Genomic DNA, 18,736 nt, shown 5'->3' with positions numbered 1-18,736 from the left:
TTCAGTCAGTATATTTTGGAAGCTCCCTTTCTATGGATGTGTACTTCATTATCCACTGCAAGTGTAACCCTGTTGGAAATATGACATGGTATCATATCCACACCATGTTCTTGTTGGGCTGATTAAGGAACTTTGCAGGCTACGGTTGTTTACATTGCACTCAAACATAGGAAATATCCCCACCTACTGGTTTAAACTGGTTCTTTCTGTATGTACTCTGTACCCTTTACTATACACTATATCCCACACAAGTATCAACATTACCAACGGTTATGTGGCGTGGAACAGGACTCGAAGCAACCATATATAAACATCTAGGATTCACTGACTAAAGAAACATGCTTGAAACTCAGATGCCCACTCGTAGCAACATGATTGTGAATCAAAACAGCAACGTTAGGAATAGAACCAGAGTTCAGCCCACTGTATGTTAGTATTCATCAGGTTTAATGGTCTGTCAGTGCTTAGTTGGGTACAGGTTGTGTTCTCTTTTTGTGACGGCGACATCAGAGGCATTTTACAAGATATGCAGTTTGTGTGTCAGCCGACTAGATTTTCTTTTAACAAGACACATCGTCTTGTATAGAAGAGGGTAACAGTGTCTTTATCTCCGTGTTCAAAACCTGAGACGCATGCTTCAACCATTGTAAAAAACATCAACATAAACAAGGGTTTCATCGTGAGAGGGGTCTGAGGAGTCCGTCGATTTAAAGAGACAACACCACACACCGCACAGTCATACTGAATTTGATTTACTTCTGGGAGTAGGCCAGCGTGTTCCCGTAATTGGTGGCAGATGTTGGCGAGGACGTGGATGTGACTGTGTGCATGCAGGGCGGGGGGAGAGTGGGGTCATTGTATAAACTCCACCTTACCGTCTGGCCATGGCTTTTTCCATGGCTTCTGAGAGCGGCATTCTCTCCAGCCGATGAATCACACTAGAATGTTGGAAGGACCTCACCTTCATAGGCGTTATGCTAAACCCTTTGGAAGACAAATTGTTCCTATTTCTCATCTTGTTTTTTTTTATGACAAGAGATAATTAGCTGTGGACTTTTAAGAGATGAGTGAGTTATGCTTTCTGTTATACTGGGGTGGACTTTAGACTGAAGTCTTGCCAGTATGTTCCCAGTCAGGAAACCATTTGTTTGTATCCCATTGAATAACTTGAAGCCAGCCTTTGCTTCACAATCGCCTGTTTGTTCTACAAAAGTAGATTTGCTTGTTCAACTATAGGCTGTGTTTTAACCTAACTAATAGCACGTATTTAAAGCCAGTCTGCACACAAAACAGTCTCAAACAAAGTGAAGGAAGCTGGAGGGAAAGAGCTGGAAAGGAAAAACAGCAGTGTTTTCTCAACATGACGCGCACTCTCCCAGAGGGGCTTGCGCCACTCCTAATGCCCAATTTTCTGCAAGTGTGAGAAAATAAACATATTAATGAAGAGAGGGAGTGCACCCAGAGTGAGGCCTGCTCCACCACATGTGGTTTGAGTCCAGACAGGGATTGGAGGCTCAGGTTTTACAAAGCCCCCTTGGTCACTGCTGTAAAGTCATGCTCTCAGACCCAGGCTATTTTGGGTCCCCAAAGATGAATAAAAGCTAGATTGCAATCCGGTTAAGTTGTAATTCAGTTTAGCCCCATTTTATGTAGTGGTGGAAGAAATATGTCAGTATTTTTACAAACATACCGAAACAAACCAATGAGGACATGAGTCAGTCACCTCGTGGACACTCTTGGATTAAACAAAGGTTTATAGAAGTATTCCACTACAGTTGAACCACGACCAGGCTTTAGATATTCATCAGGGCTGGAATGCCTGTAACTCGCCTTTCATCAGCAAGGCTCAGAAAATAAATTACAGAGGCACAAGAAGAACTATGAACTAAGAACTAGGAAAATAACTAGTTTCCATCCCTATCAGCATTTCATGGCACTAAATCTCTCTTTGCCTTATTCCTAAAATAACAAACACTCGCCCATTGCTGTCCTCTTGATCTCTATGCCAAGCAGACTAGGGGAATTGTATTACAGTAAATTCCACCCCTACCTGGCTCTACACTGAGGACATATGATTTATTACTAACTTGAAAAGTGGAGGAATGTGTTTTCTTGTGTTTATCTGACGGTGTTTTTAATATCTGAAATGGAATGCAGATATACTCAGCAGGCAGAGACACTGTTATCTGACTTTGTATAGCTAAATTCAAACGCTATTACTGTACCTACATAGAAATACCTGATTGGCTGGTATTGGTTCCAAATCCATTGTGTTGCGTTCTACGTTCTACATCCAGCAGATGGCGCACATTATTGACCTGGTTTGGAAAGTTTGTCATTCTCCTGCCTTTTAATCCTTTATTGTAACCAGCCATATTTACTTAAGCGTGACTAATATTGGCTTGAACATACAGTAAAACATTTTTGGTCTCGCAACTTTTATGAAACATACCCAAAAAATCATGGGTCTCACTACATGACACTATTACGTTTTTTGTGAGTATGAATAATTTGAATTTGAATTGCAAAACGTATTTCTGTACCATAGTGTGGAGGGTAAACTGTTTGTAGTGCTAGTGGTTTGATGTTCAACTATGTTTCCATTCAGTCACACACTGTACTGTAACTAAGCCTAGTATTCCGATTGGCTCATCAGAAGTTTAAATGCCTCTGCATGTAGGAATTCTCTCCCTCTCAGCCTGCTAAGATTCAAATGAACTCCTATGCAAAAACCATGGGTTAGGGGTCATTTCACCTTGGTTTCCATAAGGTCTGTCCTTACGACCCATTCATGTCATCTTCTCCTGTTAAAGTAACCTGTTACTCAGACTGAAGACTATATGGTCATTCACCAGGGTTAGTTAAACAGGTTCTGTGGTTGCATGATCAGTGCAACTACAGAACCTGGGGAACTACCCCTGGTGAATGACCATATCGTCTTCAGCCAAAGTCCCATTCTCTCTAAGCAACAGCGTAGCTTGTACAGTATCCCTTTTAGTGTGTGTGTAGGCATGACGTCTCTCCTCAGTGGTGGCCCCTGCCTGGTCTAGGGGACTGTGGAGTTGACAACAGGGACTGGTGTTGAAGGACTTGGCTGTCTGAGTAGGCAGGACCACCCCCTCCCCCCCACCACCACCACCACCACCCTCCATCCCAAAACTGCGTTCGCACGCGAGGTGCTGTGGGGGCCCCTGTCCCAACATTCTCAGGTGGTGACTTCAGGAGAATCTGTGTGCCGGAGCTCGGAGTGGGCCGGGCCTGTTGGGCCTCTGGGACCGGCCGTCCAGCCCAGACTGTTATTTTCGAATGTTATTGAAGAGGGCCCGGCCTCCTCTGCTCTTGGCCCGCTCCGTCGCCACTCATCTGTGGCTGATTAGGAGTCCGCTTCCCTGGTTCCCTCTGCGCTGACATGAGGTATGGGCCTGCAGAGGACCGGCTCCACACACACGCAGGGAACCCGGCAGCTTCCCATGAACTCACTCATCCCCCTGCGCTGGGATAGGAAAGACCTGGGCCCCACATCCACTTCTTCTAGAGGAGAACAGGATAAAGGAAGAGCAGTTGTAGCATTTAGATACGACAACATACACTGATACTGTTGTCGCCGGAACGTTTTCGTTGGGATTGGAGCCTATGTCTTTGTTTTCTTCACGCTGTTTGTGCTATCATTTTTGGTTTCCTTGATTTTCCGTACTGGTGTACAAACCCAAACTCGGTTTTAGATACGGGAGCCAGTCAAGTCGTTATTGCATTAGCTGTTTTTGTACATCTGACAGAACGTTTGAGAAGCCACTGCCTCCATCCATGCGTTTCAGCAGATGTCATTAAAGCCACATGATTAAAATCGAGAGAAAAAAAATCAAGATGAGGTACTGAGAAAACAATTCCCTCACAGCTTTTCACACCTTTCCATGTCCTGATTAATTTGTACAACTGGAGCTGTTGTGCATGACCTAAGGTAAACAGAGAGTTGAATGTGGGCAAGGATGTGTCACTTCTTCCTTTCCTGCTCTAAAAAGGCTGGTGTACAGTATGGAAGGAGAGGAGGCCAGGCTGGTGTACAGTATGGAAGGAGAGGAGGCCATGCTGGTGTACAGTATGGAAGGAGAGGAGGCCATGCTGGTGTACAGTATGGAAGGAGAGGAGGCCAGGCTGGTGTACAGTATGGAAGAAGGGGAGGCCATGCTGGTGTACAGTATGGAAGGAGAGGAGGCCATGCTGGTGTACAGTATGGAAGGAGAGGAGGCCAGGCTGGTGTACAGTATGGAAGAAGGGGAGGCCATGCTGGTGTACAGTATGGAAGGAGAGGAGGCCAGGCTGGTGTACAGTATGGAAGGAGAAGAGGCCATGCTGGTGTACAGTATGGAAGGAGAGGAGGCCAGGCTGGTGTACAGTATGGAAGAAGGGGAGGCCATGCTGGTGTACAGTATGGAAGGAGAGGAGGCCATGCTGGTGTACAGTATGGAAGGAGAGGAGGCCATGCTGGTGTACAGTATGGAAGAAGGGGAGGCCAGGCTGGTGTACAGTATGGAAGGAGAGGAGGCCATGCTGGTGTACAGTATGGAAGGAGAGGAGGCCAGGCTGGTGTACAGTATGGAAGGAGAGGAGGCCAGGCTGGTGTACAGTATGGAAGAAGGGGAGGCCAGGCTGGCCTCAGGCTCAATTGCAGAAACAGTCAAACTCATATACTGCCAACATATTGGATTTAAGTTCAGAAATTCAACACTAATTGAATGGGAAAAGTGTTAACACAATATTTATTTGGCAGTTGCAATTGATAATAATTAGCAATCAAGCAAATAAGATAAAGTAACATTTGCTCAACAAAAAAAACATTAAACTAGTTGAAAGGGAGGAAGAACAGCGGATATGTATGGACTCAGCGAAGATGGTTTTAAGATAATGTAACACGAGAAGAAAAAGGTTTTGGCCCTCCACTGCACTATCCTTAATCTTATCTGAGCTTGTGTGATGTTTAAGGAATGCTGATCCCTGTATAAAAGGGATTGGGTTGTGCTGAAGTCATAGCTTGTGAGTTTTATGCCTTTCTAATGGGCTTCAGATTATCTTGGTTGGCCAAGCCTCTGCAGGATGGATGGATGGGCGGATTCAAAGTCTGACTATAGGCTGTCAGCCAGACTTGACCTAATATGTGCACTATCATTAAAAAAATACCTATGGCACCATAGCCATAAAGAATAATGAAGTAATTTATTTAAGTGTTAGCTTGTGATGTCCGAAAGTAACTCTGAACCCTTGGGCTGCCCTTTAAGCTTTGTAATGTCAGTGTCTAACATTGAGAATTACACTACAGTACATTACATTGAGCATTTGAACGCAGCAGTGTACATCTAGATCATTTCAGGGTAATTTAAGTTTCAAATAGAAAAGCAAAATGTGCAGGGAAAATTGTGAGTGAGGAACAGAAGGATACGACTTCCAGTGGCCTCTTAATTCAAATGTTGCTGTAAATAATACCTCAGGCGACTTACATCGAAGCGACACAGAAAACTATTGTACAGCAATACATCACTGGGATGATGATAATCTTCACAACTTCCTCTGTCTATTTTCTCTGGCCGTGCTTATGGTCGTGCTTGAACTAAGTGTGTGGTATCCCTGGTAGCCTAACAGGCAAGGCAGGCAGTTTGCTGGCCTTGGTCATATTAAGGCTAACATTTGCCCCCACTCCCTCCCCAAGCCAGAAAGTTTTACTGGCATTCGGTCAATGGTCTGAATGTCTGGACTAGCGATAACTCTGTAACTGTCTCTCTGGCCTTACTAACAGCAGTCTCTGTTTATCAATGCAGCAAGGCATGTGCCTGTCCAAAACACCTTATTTATAGAAGCAAACACACTTGTCGAATTTGCCAGTCTACCAGCTCACTCAGCAATGTAAACAGCCAATTCTGACCTGGCATTGACAGAGACACCCAGTGTAACGCATCACTCGAATTGAAGACCACTCTGAATTGAGTCACCATGGTCAGCTGGAAATTGAATAAAAACCACCATTTGCAGTGGCCAGTCTAGTAAGTGGTAGACTCCTTTGTAACTACAGTTATTAGTTCAAGCTGATGAGGTTGACTGTAACAGAATCAGAATGTTGAGTTGGGGTGGTGGAGAAGAATGCATCTAAATTGATTTTTTAATTCCATGTGTAAAAGTACAATACTGCAGTACTGTTTTGTTTCTTCCCATGTACAAGTAAGATCATTGTACTTCTGTATTTTGACCACTAGATGGTGCAGAAACAGTGCACTGCATGGTTGGAGGAAATCATGTAGATTCTTACAACTGAGAAACAATGAAGAGAATGTCAACTTTATCATAGCTAATATGATACAACTGGCTACAGTTTTAGTAGTGGTATTTAGTAGGGGTAGCCTCGTGCTAATTCCATAATTATTTTTAAAAATTTACTTGTTGACTAGTGGTTAGCTGTGGAGTGTGGGGGATTGTGTGACTGTGGATGTCTTTGCAGTACATTCTGTGTCCTTGTGTATTTGCAGTACATGCCTAGACATACAGGAGAAGGACTCACGGATGACTTCATGGAGGTGGTGGTCCGTGTTGGTAGAGTGGGTAGTGTTGGCAGAGTGGGTAGTGTTGGTAGAGTGGGTAGTGTTGGCAGAGTGGGTAGTGTTGGTAGAGTGGATAGTGTTGGTAGAGTGGGTGGTGTTGGCAGAGTGGGTAGTGTTGGTAGAGTATAGTGTTGGTAGAGTGGGTAGTGTTGTTAGAGTGGGTAGTGTTGGTAGAGTGGGTAGTGTTGTTAGAGTGGGTAGTGTTGGCAAACGGCCTGCAGCCTCTTACCTACAACTGGATCCCAGTTGTGCTGATAGTGAGTATAACAGCCCTCCCTCATGTGATAGTGCTTGATATTAATCATTGGTGTTATGTGAAGGCTCTCCCCTTGGGGGAACACACACAACCTTTTAATAGTTTCCATTCCCCCTTCAAAAAAGATCACTTGTGAAACACACAAACAAACAAAAATAACGAGAAACCTGGAAATTGACTGGGGATTATTATTGTAAAGCGGTCCATTTATGCCTCTGTCTCAAACCATTGCTGCACACCACCAGAGCTGCTTGGAGGATTCCATTGCAAGAAAAATGGCATTGTATTGCTGAAAGTAATTTCAAGGTAAATTAATTGCTTTCCTTGTTCTGACATTTTTCAATTAGTCTTTCCTATGCTACGGATGCACTCAGAAATTAAATGAGGGGTTTATTGCATTTAAATGTGTGTTTTGACACCAAAGAGCATTAAGGCAATTAAAGAATACAACCAATTAAAGTGTCTTTTAGACCATCAATGTAGCAATATGATCTCTCCTGTTATGACTTACAATGGTAATTCTTTACAATGGAACTAAGTGATTGTAAGAGACAGATTGCCAAGAAATTAGATCTTGATCATTGAATTACGTTGGTTTAGTTTACTGTATTTAAGGGTTTTGCATCTTATTTTGACAGAGGCAAACACACACACACGCACACACACACACCCATACACATGAACAAAGAAATCACTTTCAAAAGAAACTGGCTGTATCACCCCAACATTTGTCATTCTTTTCCATCTTGTATTTATCCTGAAACATTATTTGTGGAATTCATTGTTTTGTAAATCTTTCTGTTCTTATTTGTATTTGGTTCGGCACCCTTTTTTTAGCTCCTTCATGCTGACATACTGTAGATTCAGTTTTGGTTATTAACCTTTCATTTAATGTATTACAGTGGGATTGTACAGTAGACATTTGCTTTGCAGTCTAATGCTCCATCACAGCCTGACAGTATCAATGTCTTACTGGTTGTAACAGTTTGGGACCCATTTTGCTGCCTCCTGTAGCTAGGACACTGTCTCCGAGTCTGTCCCCTGATGATGCAGCTATTCTGAGCTCTCCTTTGAAACCTCTCTGTTGTTGTTGTTGACAATAAAGGTCTCCCCATAACTAGCAAGAATATGTACAATAGATAATTATACATTTTATTCATGTTTTCCTCAAACAAAATTAGGTCATTCATTATGTTAATACTGAGGTTGCAGGGGCACGGGTATTTGTAATTAAAGAAAGACAATTAATGTATGATCCTATGGTTTGCAGTAAACTAGGAAATGTCCAATGACAGGATCTCAAAATACAGTACTATAGTTCTTTATTCTGATATTTTTCTTTGGGCATTTGAAAGAAATAATCTCTAGTTCTAGACAGAAAGTTCTAATCATAGAATACAGTTTGAAAAGGGTTAATTGTTAGATTAGGATTGCATATATTTAGTTAGGTTGAAAAAAAATATTATGACCCTGTTAGGTGTACCATCTCATGTTTTTACTGACTTGAAATCTTCCCTTCTGACAGTCTATGAACATTGTCTGCCCCCATTATCTCAATATCTTGGCAGGCTTTACTAAATCATGTCATCTGGCTCCTTGAGAATTTTCACATTTAGTTCAAGCTGTCTTTGTATAACAAATGTCTTTTAAAAGAGCTTTTACATATCAAAAGAAAATCATCTTACAAAAAATGCTCTGAAGAAACACAAAATCCACTGAAGTTTCACAGATGTTTTAAGTGCTGTCAATATTGGAAACATACAGTATCTGGCAGATATGCTTGATTAATGTCATGATGTACAACCGTGTGAACTAGCATGACAATTGATTCACTGTTTGCATCAAAGAGCAGAGAATGACCTTTCTAAAGTGTCATACATTGTCTACAATCAACTGGCCAATAAACACTCAAAAGTAAAAGTAAAATATCCAACATCCCCCCCCCCCTTCCCCAAAGAACATTTGATGGATTGTTCTTAGAATTCCAGCAAACACATTTTGCCTCCGTTTTTATGCAGTTATTTCACAAATGTGTCACAAATGTGGGGTATGAGACCAATGTCAACTGAGTTTCCAGTTTCTTTTATTCTTCACCCACAACCTCCAGTAGAGCTGTGTCCTTTTGAAGTTCTATGTCAGTGTTCTCAATGGACTCATACTCATCTTCCTCGTTGGTGAGGTATGATCCCTTGTGCTTGAACATGTACTGTAGCCCCAAAACGGTTAAACACAGCAACAACACTGCAACTGCAGCAATTACCCCTGGAAAGAGACATATGTAGGCATCAGAAAAGGTGCAGCAAAACAAATTCTAAAAGCAAAAAGGAAGTTTAGAGCCTATTATTATTATTACATACAGGTAGTAAATAGGTCATATCATTGATATCAGCAAAAAGATGTATCACAAAGTCTGTACTTACCTCCAAGAACATAAAATGACGAATCATGCACCGAGGCACCTAGAACAATCCAGATCACACATGGCAGAACCAGATATTAAACAAACAGTACAGTACAGACCCAGGCCTTATCACCTGTCGAGTGGGGGGGAACTAAATAAAGAGAGATTGAGTAGGTGATCAGTATAAATGATTGCAGTGGAACAGCTGTTCACCTTGGCTGTGGGACTTTGTTATAATCAGATGAATGTGTGTCATTGTTGTCTCCTACACAGACGTGATACTTCCAGCACCCTTCCAGGTGCTAGGAGGAGCAAATAGATCTGTGTCTAGTTTGAAAACATTTCACTTTGTGGTATTTACCTATTGTCAAGGAACCAACAAACACAAACTAACAGCAGCATTTTTACAGGCAAATCATGCAAAAGGTTTCAAGGGATCTGTATATTGTTTCCAATGCATTGTTTTTTTGGCGCTTTACAGAAAGTGGATTTGAAAGATTTTTGGTGCTGAAGCTAATTCGAGTCCTTAGGTCATGAAAGTGTTTCTGCCTGTGAGGCATCACTCGGACGGGGAAGGGTGAATGGAACGCCAGCAAAATCCCTGTTGGTGCTTCCGGTCTAATAGGGAGGTTTTCTCTGCGAGGAAGAGACCCATGAGGTGAAGGGCCTTGAGAGGTGTTTGATTGCGGAGTGAGAGGCAGTTGCCTCGAGGTTCCTTTGTCAGAGGGTTAGTGGGCGGTGTGTGAATAAGAGTGTTTTTCAAATGAGCTCTCTCATTACTGCTCAACCACTTCCCACCCGGCCAGATTTCACATGCTCGTTCTTATTTTGACTCTCACACTTACACCTGAGTGTCACCTGACTTTGTCCCCTTGCTGTGTCCCGGTTATGCAGTTGAAGACGTGTTGTTGGAGCTTTGCGTTTAATAGGTCATCCAAGCATGTCATTTTACGGCATTCGGTTCTCTTTTATCCTTGTTTATCTCCCATTAGCTTTGTTGTAGAACATATCATTGTTTGTAATAAACTTACCTATGAGAGTGACGGCTGTTGTTTCACTTGTATGTCTGTCGGCGAATTCCCCTAAATAGCAATTAATTATAAAGACAACACGTTTCCATGAATAGGTTTAGATTCTATACTGAAACAAATACTGAAAGACTGAAAACAAATGTAAAACAACAGACAATACTTTTTATGTATTAAACTTACGTAGAGGTGCTTCAGTTGTTTCAAGGATTAAAGCGGTTACTGCTCTTTCTGAAAAATGTCAAATGACCACAGTTGTAAAGATACACAAACACAAGCTAAACTGTTTTCTATCATCAACATATACAAATGTCATTTGAACTTCAAATTCCTGCTTTAGTATTATTGCTACGAAGCTAACATGAACTCCAGTGACAAAAACGGAAGGGTGTTTCTGCTCCTTCCCTGGCCCAGACATCTGCTCCCCATCACAGAGCTCCATCTAATCCTTAGGACCGCACCTCAGGATGCCTGTGTGGTGACATGGTGTTGGACAGGATAGTAAATGGAACAACTCCAGAACAAACCCAACTGGCTCAAGCTGACAAACATCCGAGTACACAAACAAGGACTGGATACACCCGAGAGCAGCTTTACAAACTGGTTGCCAAAGGAGAGTGCATCACATTTCCCTTGTCATCCAGTAACTGGCGGCTGTTCATGGGCATTGAAAATAGAACTTAATCAAAAACCATATCAGATTTTTGCTCTAAAAGGGTCTAAAAGTTCGGAGACGTTTTTCAAAATGACTGAAAATTGCATTTTCAAAGCACAAAAAAGTCAGGCTTATAGTGAAATGCATTTGGCAGCCCTTTACTACATTTACATTTACATTTACATTTAGCAGACACTCTTATCCAGAGCGACTTACAGTAAGTACAGGGACATTCCCCCGAGGCAAGTAGGGTGAAGTGCCTTGCCCAAGGACACAACGTCAGTTGGCATGACCGGGAATCGAACTGGCAACCTTCGGATTACTAGCCCGACTCCCTCACCGATCAGCCAACTGACTCCCTAAAACAGGAGTCACAAAAACAAGAAATAATACAGATAATTAGCATAACTTGATAATGAATGGAAATGGTTGTGCTTGTGAGGAGTTCTCTAAAAGGGATTTTTGCTCTAAAAGGGTCTAAAAGTTCGGAGACGTTTTTCAAAATGACTGAAAATTGCATTTTCAAAGCACAAAAAAGTCAGGCTTATAGTGAAATGCATTTGGCAGCCCTTTACTAAAACAGGAGTCACAAAAACAAGAAATAATACAGAAAATTAGCATAACTTGATCTTTTTGTGTGATAGACAATATGTTGCAAAATGTACTCTGAATACAATATTTGTCAATGTACTTCGTAAAAAGAATCACTGCAGAAGAACAAGTGAGAGGTTCAACGAGAGATGGGCTATACTAGGATTCAGTCGTGGGAGCAGCTGGTGTCTGTAGAATCATATAAAGTTTCTCCCTTTAGGGAACGATGTAAGGTGGGTCTGGAAGTCGGACATCTTGCTGATGCAAACATATTCTCAATCACTGAAATGAAGGCACTGTGGTCCTGCTAGTACGGCTCGTCTGTTTTCAGAACCTTCCAGGTGAACTTTATCCTAGCTGTGCCATGCTACTGTTTAGTTTTTTCTGAACCGCTCTCTATGGCCACTTTCAAGTCCAAGACGGTTAATTCCCCATTGTTTTGAGGTAGTGGTCCAAAGATAATGAATGGAAATGGTTTTGTGCTTGTGAGGAGTTCTAAACAGTGGATATACTGATTGTATGAGTCTATTTATGTTGACTGTATGTGTGACTGTTTTTGTATTCATCACTTCAAAAGGGTATTGAAATGCAACACTTATTTTGTGAACACAGGAAGCTGGGAACTCTTCGACGTGAGCTTTCACAAGCTGAAAGGGGTGAGAAGTTCCTTTCCCGTGTACCTTATCTGGTTCCTAAAACTAAAAATAGGTTCACTTGTGATGACTTGTAACCTCAGGACTGTAGGCGTTGGTATTGAGGTGCACAATAGCCGGAAGAATACATACCCACTGTTCTGTATCAACTGTGTCTGTGTGCACATAACGATTATGCAAATCAGTAGTTAATTTCCTAGTAACAGCGAACTGCAGTACTGACCTCTTGATAAGTAATAACACTTACCTTCAGTCTCTTTAATGATGTCACCATTAACATTTCTACTGTTAATTTGAATAAAATAATGGTTAAAAAGGAAGGGATCTATCTTATAGTACAGAATACCAGAACAAGTAACGACTGGCCACTGACAAGTCTTTGTTGAAAAGGTGTGTCTTTTTAAATCATTTTTTGTTTCTGTGGTTTCAAAATCGAACGTGCTGAACTTGTTTACACACACCCAGTCCGTTAAATGTGCTGTTACATGCTTCACGCCAGGTATAGTGGAGATGAGTTCACATGCTGCTGAACTCAACACTTTCTTTCTCCCAGACTTCCTTTCTCCCACCCTTATGATGTCATTCCTGGCTTCAGAATGTTATTTTTTTTTTCTCCAGCCCTGCCTAGGCCTGATGTAAAATGTTTGTGAAACACGTGTCAAAAGGAGTCTAGGGCATGCTTTCTTGTTCAGCATAGTAATGTTTTAGGTTGATTGTTATCTCTTGGAGTATTCAAATGTTGACAATTGTTGTAAAAAACAGGGGCAAATTATGTGGCTACAAAGTTATGTGGACAGGCATGTCTGGATACTATACATCGTGTTCACAGAGCTACATCTGTGAAAAACCATTTGTTCAGCAGAGTCCCAAGTTTGATGTATCTCCACATTGCCCTCTGAAACTATCCCCAAGCTGCTCTGAGGCAATGAGATGACCTTGAGTTTGACTGGCCTACCAGTGAAGAATGGCCTGCACGCCATGCCTGACAGGTAGTGATAGTGAGAGAATGTGAGAGGCAGGCTAGAAAACACACTCTAATTAGTAGCAGGCAATACAGCCTTACTTGACTCCTCAAACTTGAACATAAGTGTGGAGTGCCAGTTGACACAGTGATAAGGAGAGCAAAGGGATCACACTGAATCTGCCTCATTAAAGAGACAAAATGAGACTTAATATGCCGTGAGTGTACAAACAGTGTTTTCAGAGCGCCACGTACAGGGAGCCGAACACCGTTCCTTCCTTGATCTCCTGTCCTACATCTCGACTGTCCCACCTCAATGAACTCCCCCTCACAGGGAGACGAAAGCGTATACGGCTGTTCGACAGCCTTGCAGGCGTGCATTTTAGAATGCTCACTGTGTTCCTCGCAGGCTCCCTCTCACTACTCTGACAGCCCAGCCATGGAAAGGGGTGTCCATTTGGTATTCAGCTAAGATGCTCAGAGTCAGACGGCTTCACTTTGAGCCTGTCACACCAGCCTGTCAACAGCTGGAGGATACTGCTCTGCATCAGCCTTGCATACACATCTGCTCGCCATGGAGAAGAAGGAAGAGTTGCTGGTTGGTAGTGTGGCCTCTCTGACTAGATACACGGCGTGTAGTGTGACACTGTCGGCTGCTCTCCATCAAACGCATCTTTATCTAGACACGAGCACCGTATGTGAACACAGTAGGGGGCCATCCAGGGAAAGTGACAACATCCTGGAGACAGCTGTCCTTTTATGACATTGTTGGGTTTTAACACAGATCAGGCTTAAGAGCCTAGTCTCCATTTTCAGCCCCTCAGCAACTGCTGAAGGTTTGGTGAAGACTGGATAAGGACCAAAACAGAACAAGGAACAATTGTTTTCTTCTTCTCCTCATATACACAATTAAATTATGCAATAGTTTAACCAAATGTGTAATGCTTATTATGCTTCTGTTGTATATGACAAATCGAAACAGTTTGTTGGGCCACTACAATGTAGCATGGCTGTGTAGAAAACACCCCTTTTCTGTAGTAAACCTTTTCTTTTCTTGTGCGAAATTAGCCTGTTATTGGATGGGGGTCTTTTGCTGTCACCTAACTGTGTGCTTTTCAAACTGCAATTGTACTGTGGAAAAGTGGGGGAGGGTGACACTGAACTGCTGTGAGTGTGTCTGTTGTCCCTTATCAGAGGAGCGGCTCCCATGGCGTTCTCCTTTCCCAGGCTCCTCTCTGAGCCCTGAGTGTGTATGATAAACAGACACTCCCTTTAATCTGTCGCCCTGCAGAGTGATACACCTCAACTGTGCCACACGTGCAGAGACGCTGAGCCCATGCGTGCTCGCGAGTGCACGCAAACGTGGGCGCGCACACGCACTATCTCGATCGGTCAGTCTGTCTCTCTTTCTCCCTTCCTCCATCGCTCTCTCTCTCTCTCTCTCTCTCTCTCTCTCTAGCAAATAGATCAATTTCCCCGTGGAGGAACTCAAGCTAAGGAGTTATTTCCTGTTGGTTTCTTTGCTTGGAGAAAGCCCTCATCTCCTGCCCTGCTGTTTCCATCTACACCATTTACCTCACACAGTCTCTGATGATTGCCGTCTTCCAAGCTGACAGAAAGCCATTTTGAAAATCTTTGAATGGGGTTTCAGAAAGTGAGAAAAGGATGCCACACTGATGATCAGGAAATTTGACAGCTAACACATTGAGGAGTTCCCTGATTGGCCAAACCTGAACAATGTACAAAGTCAAGTGAGAGACGCACAGCTGGTTAAGGTTCAATATCTATCATTAAGGTGTGTGTTATAGTCAGAACAAGGGTGTACAGTAGAAGAGGGTCACAAACATATTTTCTTTTTTGCTGCTCTCTTAGCCTCTGCATTTCTAGTTCCCGAAAGTGAACAATGCTCTCCCATCAAAGAACAGTAGGGCATAATCTACGTCAAAGAATGTGACATTCTCACCAGTCTGGAGGAGTTGTGTGATGGCCTGAACAGGTGCCATGGTAGGTTCTTTTCCAGCTACTCCCACTGTGGTCGCCATGACACTTGATGTATTGTATGTGTATTTTGGACTGTCAGTTGTCATGGTGAATCTCTAATTCTGGATGCAGGTGACAACTATTGGGGTTTAACAAAAGACACGTTTGAATGAGCCACAGTTGAGAGAGATTCAAAGAAAAAAAATTAAAGGCTGGTTGATGTTATGACATAAGATACGTTACTCTTTTAGTTCAAGTGAAGGATAGTTGAGAATTCAAAACGGCTCTCAAAACTTCTTTGACAGTAGTGATATTTTTACCAACTAAAAGGGATTTCATAGATCTAACAAAGCTGTTTAAAAAATTGGCAGGTCTTTAAAAAACGACTTGATTAGTGACATAATTTATTCATGGCGAACACATCAATTTGAACTGAATTTGTGTCACTGAGTATAATTAAACGTTTCCCATGTTTAGTGTCATTAATCAAGCTGTAATTCATATTGTTGCAAATTCATATCTATTTTAAGAAAGAATAATTACTATCTATGTCACAAAAAAAAACTCTAAAAGCATTCAAGCAATCAAAAATTCATGAAGAACTTACCAACGAATGCTGAGAAGCAACAAGTATTTCTCGACTGGTGTACAAGACTGTCTAAAGTTTCCACCCCTTCTCTCTCCCTCTGTCTCGGCTGAATGGGCGTGGAGCACATCTGTTGCCCTGTGAAGTGATCTGCGAATTCCCTGGGTAGATATTCTAGTGTGTGTTGCCAAGAGTTAAGCATGCCCCTTTAACTTCTTAAAATGCAAATAGACCACAGATGCTGGGAGAGGAAGTTTCACAGGAATCTACATTTGAAGTATGTAGTCATAAAAATATAATGAAATGAATTCAAATGTTTTATGACACTGAACTTTAATGAAGTAACATTTGTAAAGATACTTAAACATTTCTTTTTATGTCAACTGAAAAAAGTGGCAAAAAAAGAAAGAAGATGACCAACACCAAAAATAAACAAACTAAATAACGCTTTTTTACAGTCAGCAGAGGTATCTAGTATATATTACAGTACAGCACATACAGGGGGATATGTGCTCTGAGCTAATTTTTAGTTGTGAGGGAATTGATGAATGCTAACTGAGAGAACAGGCAGAAAGATCTTACCTCTATGGCTCGATAAAGCCCCCAACTGTCCCATCCACACTTGGGGATATTGACAATGTATGCTTCTGTGCAGCTACAACCTGCAGTATCTGCTATGGACTGATCTGTACAGGCTTTGAGAGAGATCCAGATTTCTGGGCCAGATTGTCTTCCTGTTCTCGCCTACATGGGTGACCATGTGTCAGAGGGAGCCTGATGGGAAGCTCAACGCCAACAGCACTGGAGCTATGATATTTGGTCAGTGCCCCCTGGAGAGCGAGGGATTTTTTACTCATGTTTTTTCCAGTCAGTGCCATGACCGATGATAAAGAAGGCCAACGTTGGTAACCAAAAACAATTTCTGACACTGAACAGTGTTGACGGGCATATGCTGTAAATGTGGCAGTGAAGGTTCGTCTTGTTGACCCGAGTAGACCCTCGAGGGATGGACGTGGTTGGTGTGGAGCAGAAAAATGGCTGTGTTGTGGAGTATCCCGTTGGTCCGGGTTCTGACGGCCACAGCACCTGACCTGTTTCCCGGCCTGTGTCTAATGAGAGCACCACCAGCAGCAGCCTCCAGTGGTCACAGGTCCAGAGGTTAAACTCCACCACTGAAGAGATGGATCTGGCTTGCACCACAGGAGAGAGGACAGGTGAAGGGGTCAGCAGCTACAATGAAGCAATGGCTGTAAAGTAAGTTTATTTAAAAAACCCTCTCTCTTTCTCCGGAGAGAAACTGTGGTAGCCATCTGTGAGGTTCTCTACCACCATGCAAACATAGGGCCTGCTGTTTTCAATTGTCCAACATGTTTTATTGCACATTACACGTTTACCAATCAAGTTATTTTGTTTGACTGCCTCTAAATGAGAAGGAGATGCTTGGATGTGAATTTGCGAAATGTGTGTGCTCAAACTGGCTAGAAGCTCAAAAATAAAAAATGTGACAAGCAATTGTTCATGACTGAAGAGAAGGAGAGAAATAGAGGAAGACAACATTCATCTTTTCTCTAGTATCAATTCCACCCTACAGTCTTCCACTCTTAATGAAATAATGTGTTTAATAGCACTGTGCAATATACAAAAACAAGTATGTTGACTTCAAATTATAGCTCCATGACATTGACATGCTCAAGTACCTCCTTATTTTCTCATCTTCACCACCGTGGTGAAATTGTGCAATATCTGCTGGTTTTAATTAAAGCTTGACGCTCTTCTGTAACTCAGTAAAGACTCATGGGTAGAAGTAATTAAGGATGGATGCAGGATATTTGTTGATATCCCCAAAGATCCACATATTTCGTTTGGCTGGTTTAAATGACAGCCGGTAATTGTACCCGCTGGGAGTGATCCTACACTTTCCACACCCTGACTCAATCTCTTCAGAGATCTATAATTGTTTTACCTATCTCCATCTATCTTTCTAATGTACAGTACCTACTCCATGGGTATGTTTACTCCACTAGTATCTACTGAAGTTAAATAGTATCTCTATTCCAAACACATTTGAAGTTTCGATAAACATTTATTTAACATGTATTTTCTGGATGTAGATTACTTGAGGACAAGTGCCACCTGAATTGAGAACCTCTGCCCTAATCACTGATAGGTATGTTGAAGTATAGGGACTTAAGATAAAGGTTACACCTTACCTAAAATAATGTGGAGCAGGTCAAAGACAGTGCAAGGCTGGGAAATGTCAGCAAGAAAGCAGGCATGTCTGCAAAATGAAAGATGCATCTTTCCAGCCTGAGAAAGCACCCACGTATATTCTGATCAAGTAAAATCCAATTATGCCCACAGAAATCAGGCAGCACATCATTTCCACTGGCCATTAAACTCAGATGCCAATTTCCTTTGGACTTTGTGCACGGTGATCCTATTCTTTCTGTCTATGTAGAGGAAGACACCACAAAGTCACCATGTGACTATGAGCAACAGTGCCTGTTTGGCATTTAGCACAAGCCCGCTGCAGGTAATTTAATTAATGCCTCGCCAAAGGCAGAGGAGAGGAGAAGTAATGTGTTTCATCACCAAAACATCTAGAGATACTAGTTGTCCAATGATTTATGATGGCCCATGTCACCTCAATCATTCCCCAACGCTGCCTTCTCCAGGAACCCAACACTCCAGAGGACCTCTGAGACCACAGTAAATGAAAGTCAGCTAATGGCTGTGAAAGACTATTCATCATTCAAGTGCACTTTAAGCTCTTTAATCTGTGAAAAATATTTTTGATCTATGGTTTAAGGGAGATCTTTAATAACAGGACAATTATACTGTAAAAAATGATTTTACTGAAATATACATTGTTTCACAATACCTGAAATAATTCCTGTATAATAATACAATAAAAACAAATTAAGAAATAATAAATAGAATCATTTTCATTTCATACTGTTACAATACTGTGTTAAATAGTGTCCTATGTGAATTTTAGAACTTGAAAAATTGCAGAGCCAATGCACTTAAGTGAATACAAA

The 18,736-nt window shown here is 42.0% G+C and overlaps 1 protein-coding gene across 2 annotated transcripts; it reads right to left on the bottom strand.

Annotated features, from left to right (window-relative positions):
- Positions 1-8,145: 8,145 nt before the first annotated feature.
- LOC136966552 (cell adhesion molecule 1-like) lies at positions 8,146-15,842 on the bottom strand. Of its 2 annotated transcripts, none has more exons than XM_067261054.1 (6): positions 15,717-15,842; positions 15,093-15,248; positions 10,453-10,500; positions 10,273-10,323; positions 9,261-9,299; positions 8,146-9,102 (listed from the first exon to the last, which is right to left on the bottom strand). In XM_067261054.1, the coding sequence occupies exons 2-6, from the start codon at positions 15,214-15,216 to the stop codon at positions 8,924-8,926; spliced, it is 441 nt and encodes a 146-aa protein (XP_067117155.1). In that variant the 5' UTR covers positions 15,217-15,248; positions 15,717-15,842; the 3' UTR covers positions 8,146-8,923. The 2 variants fall into 2 exon arrangements, with proteins under 2 accessions (XP_067117155.1, XP_067117156.1); XM_067261055.1 differs by having other exon boundaries at positions 10,453-10,494.
- Positions 15,843-18,736: the final 2,894 nt, after the last annotated feature.

The sequence above is a fragment of the Osmerus mordax genome, chromosome 22 (genome assembly GCF_038355195.1).
Source record: "Osmerus mordax isolate fOsmMor3 chromosome 22, fOsmMor3.pri, whole genome shotgun sequence".
NCBI lineage: Eukaryota > Metazoa > Chordata > Actinopteri > Osmeriformes > Osmeridae > Osmerus > Osmerus mordax.
Note: the sequence above shows the minus strand (reverse complement) of the source record. Positions and strands in the feature narration are given on the sequence as shown.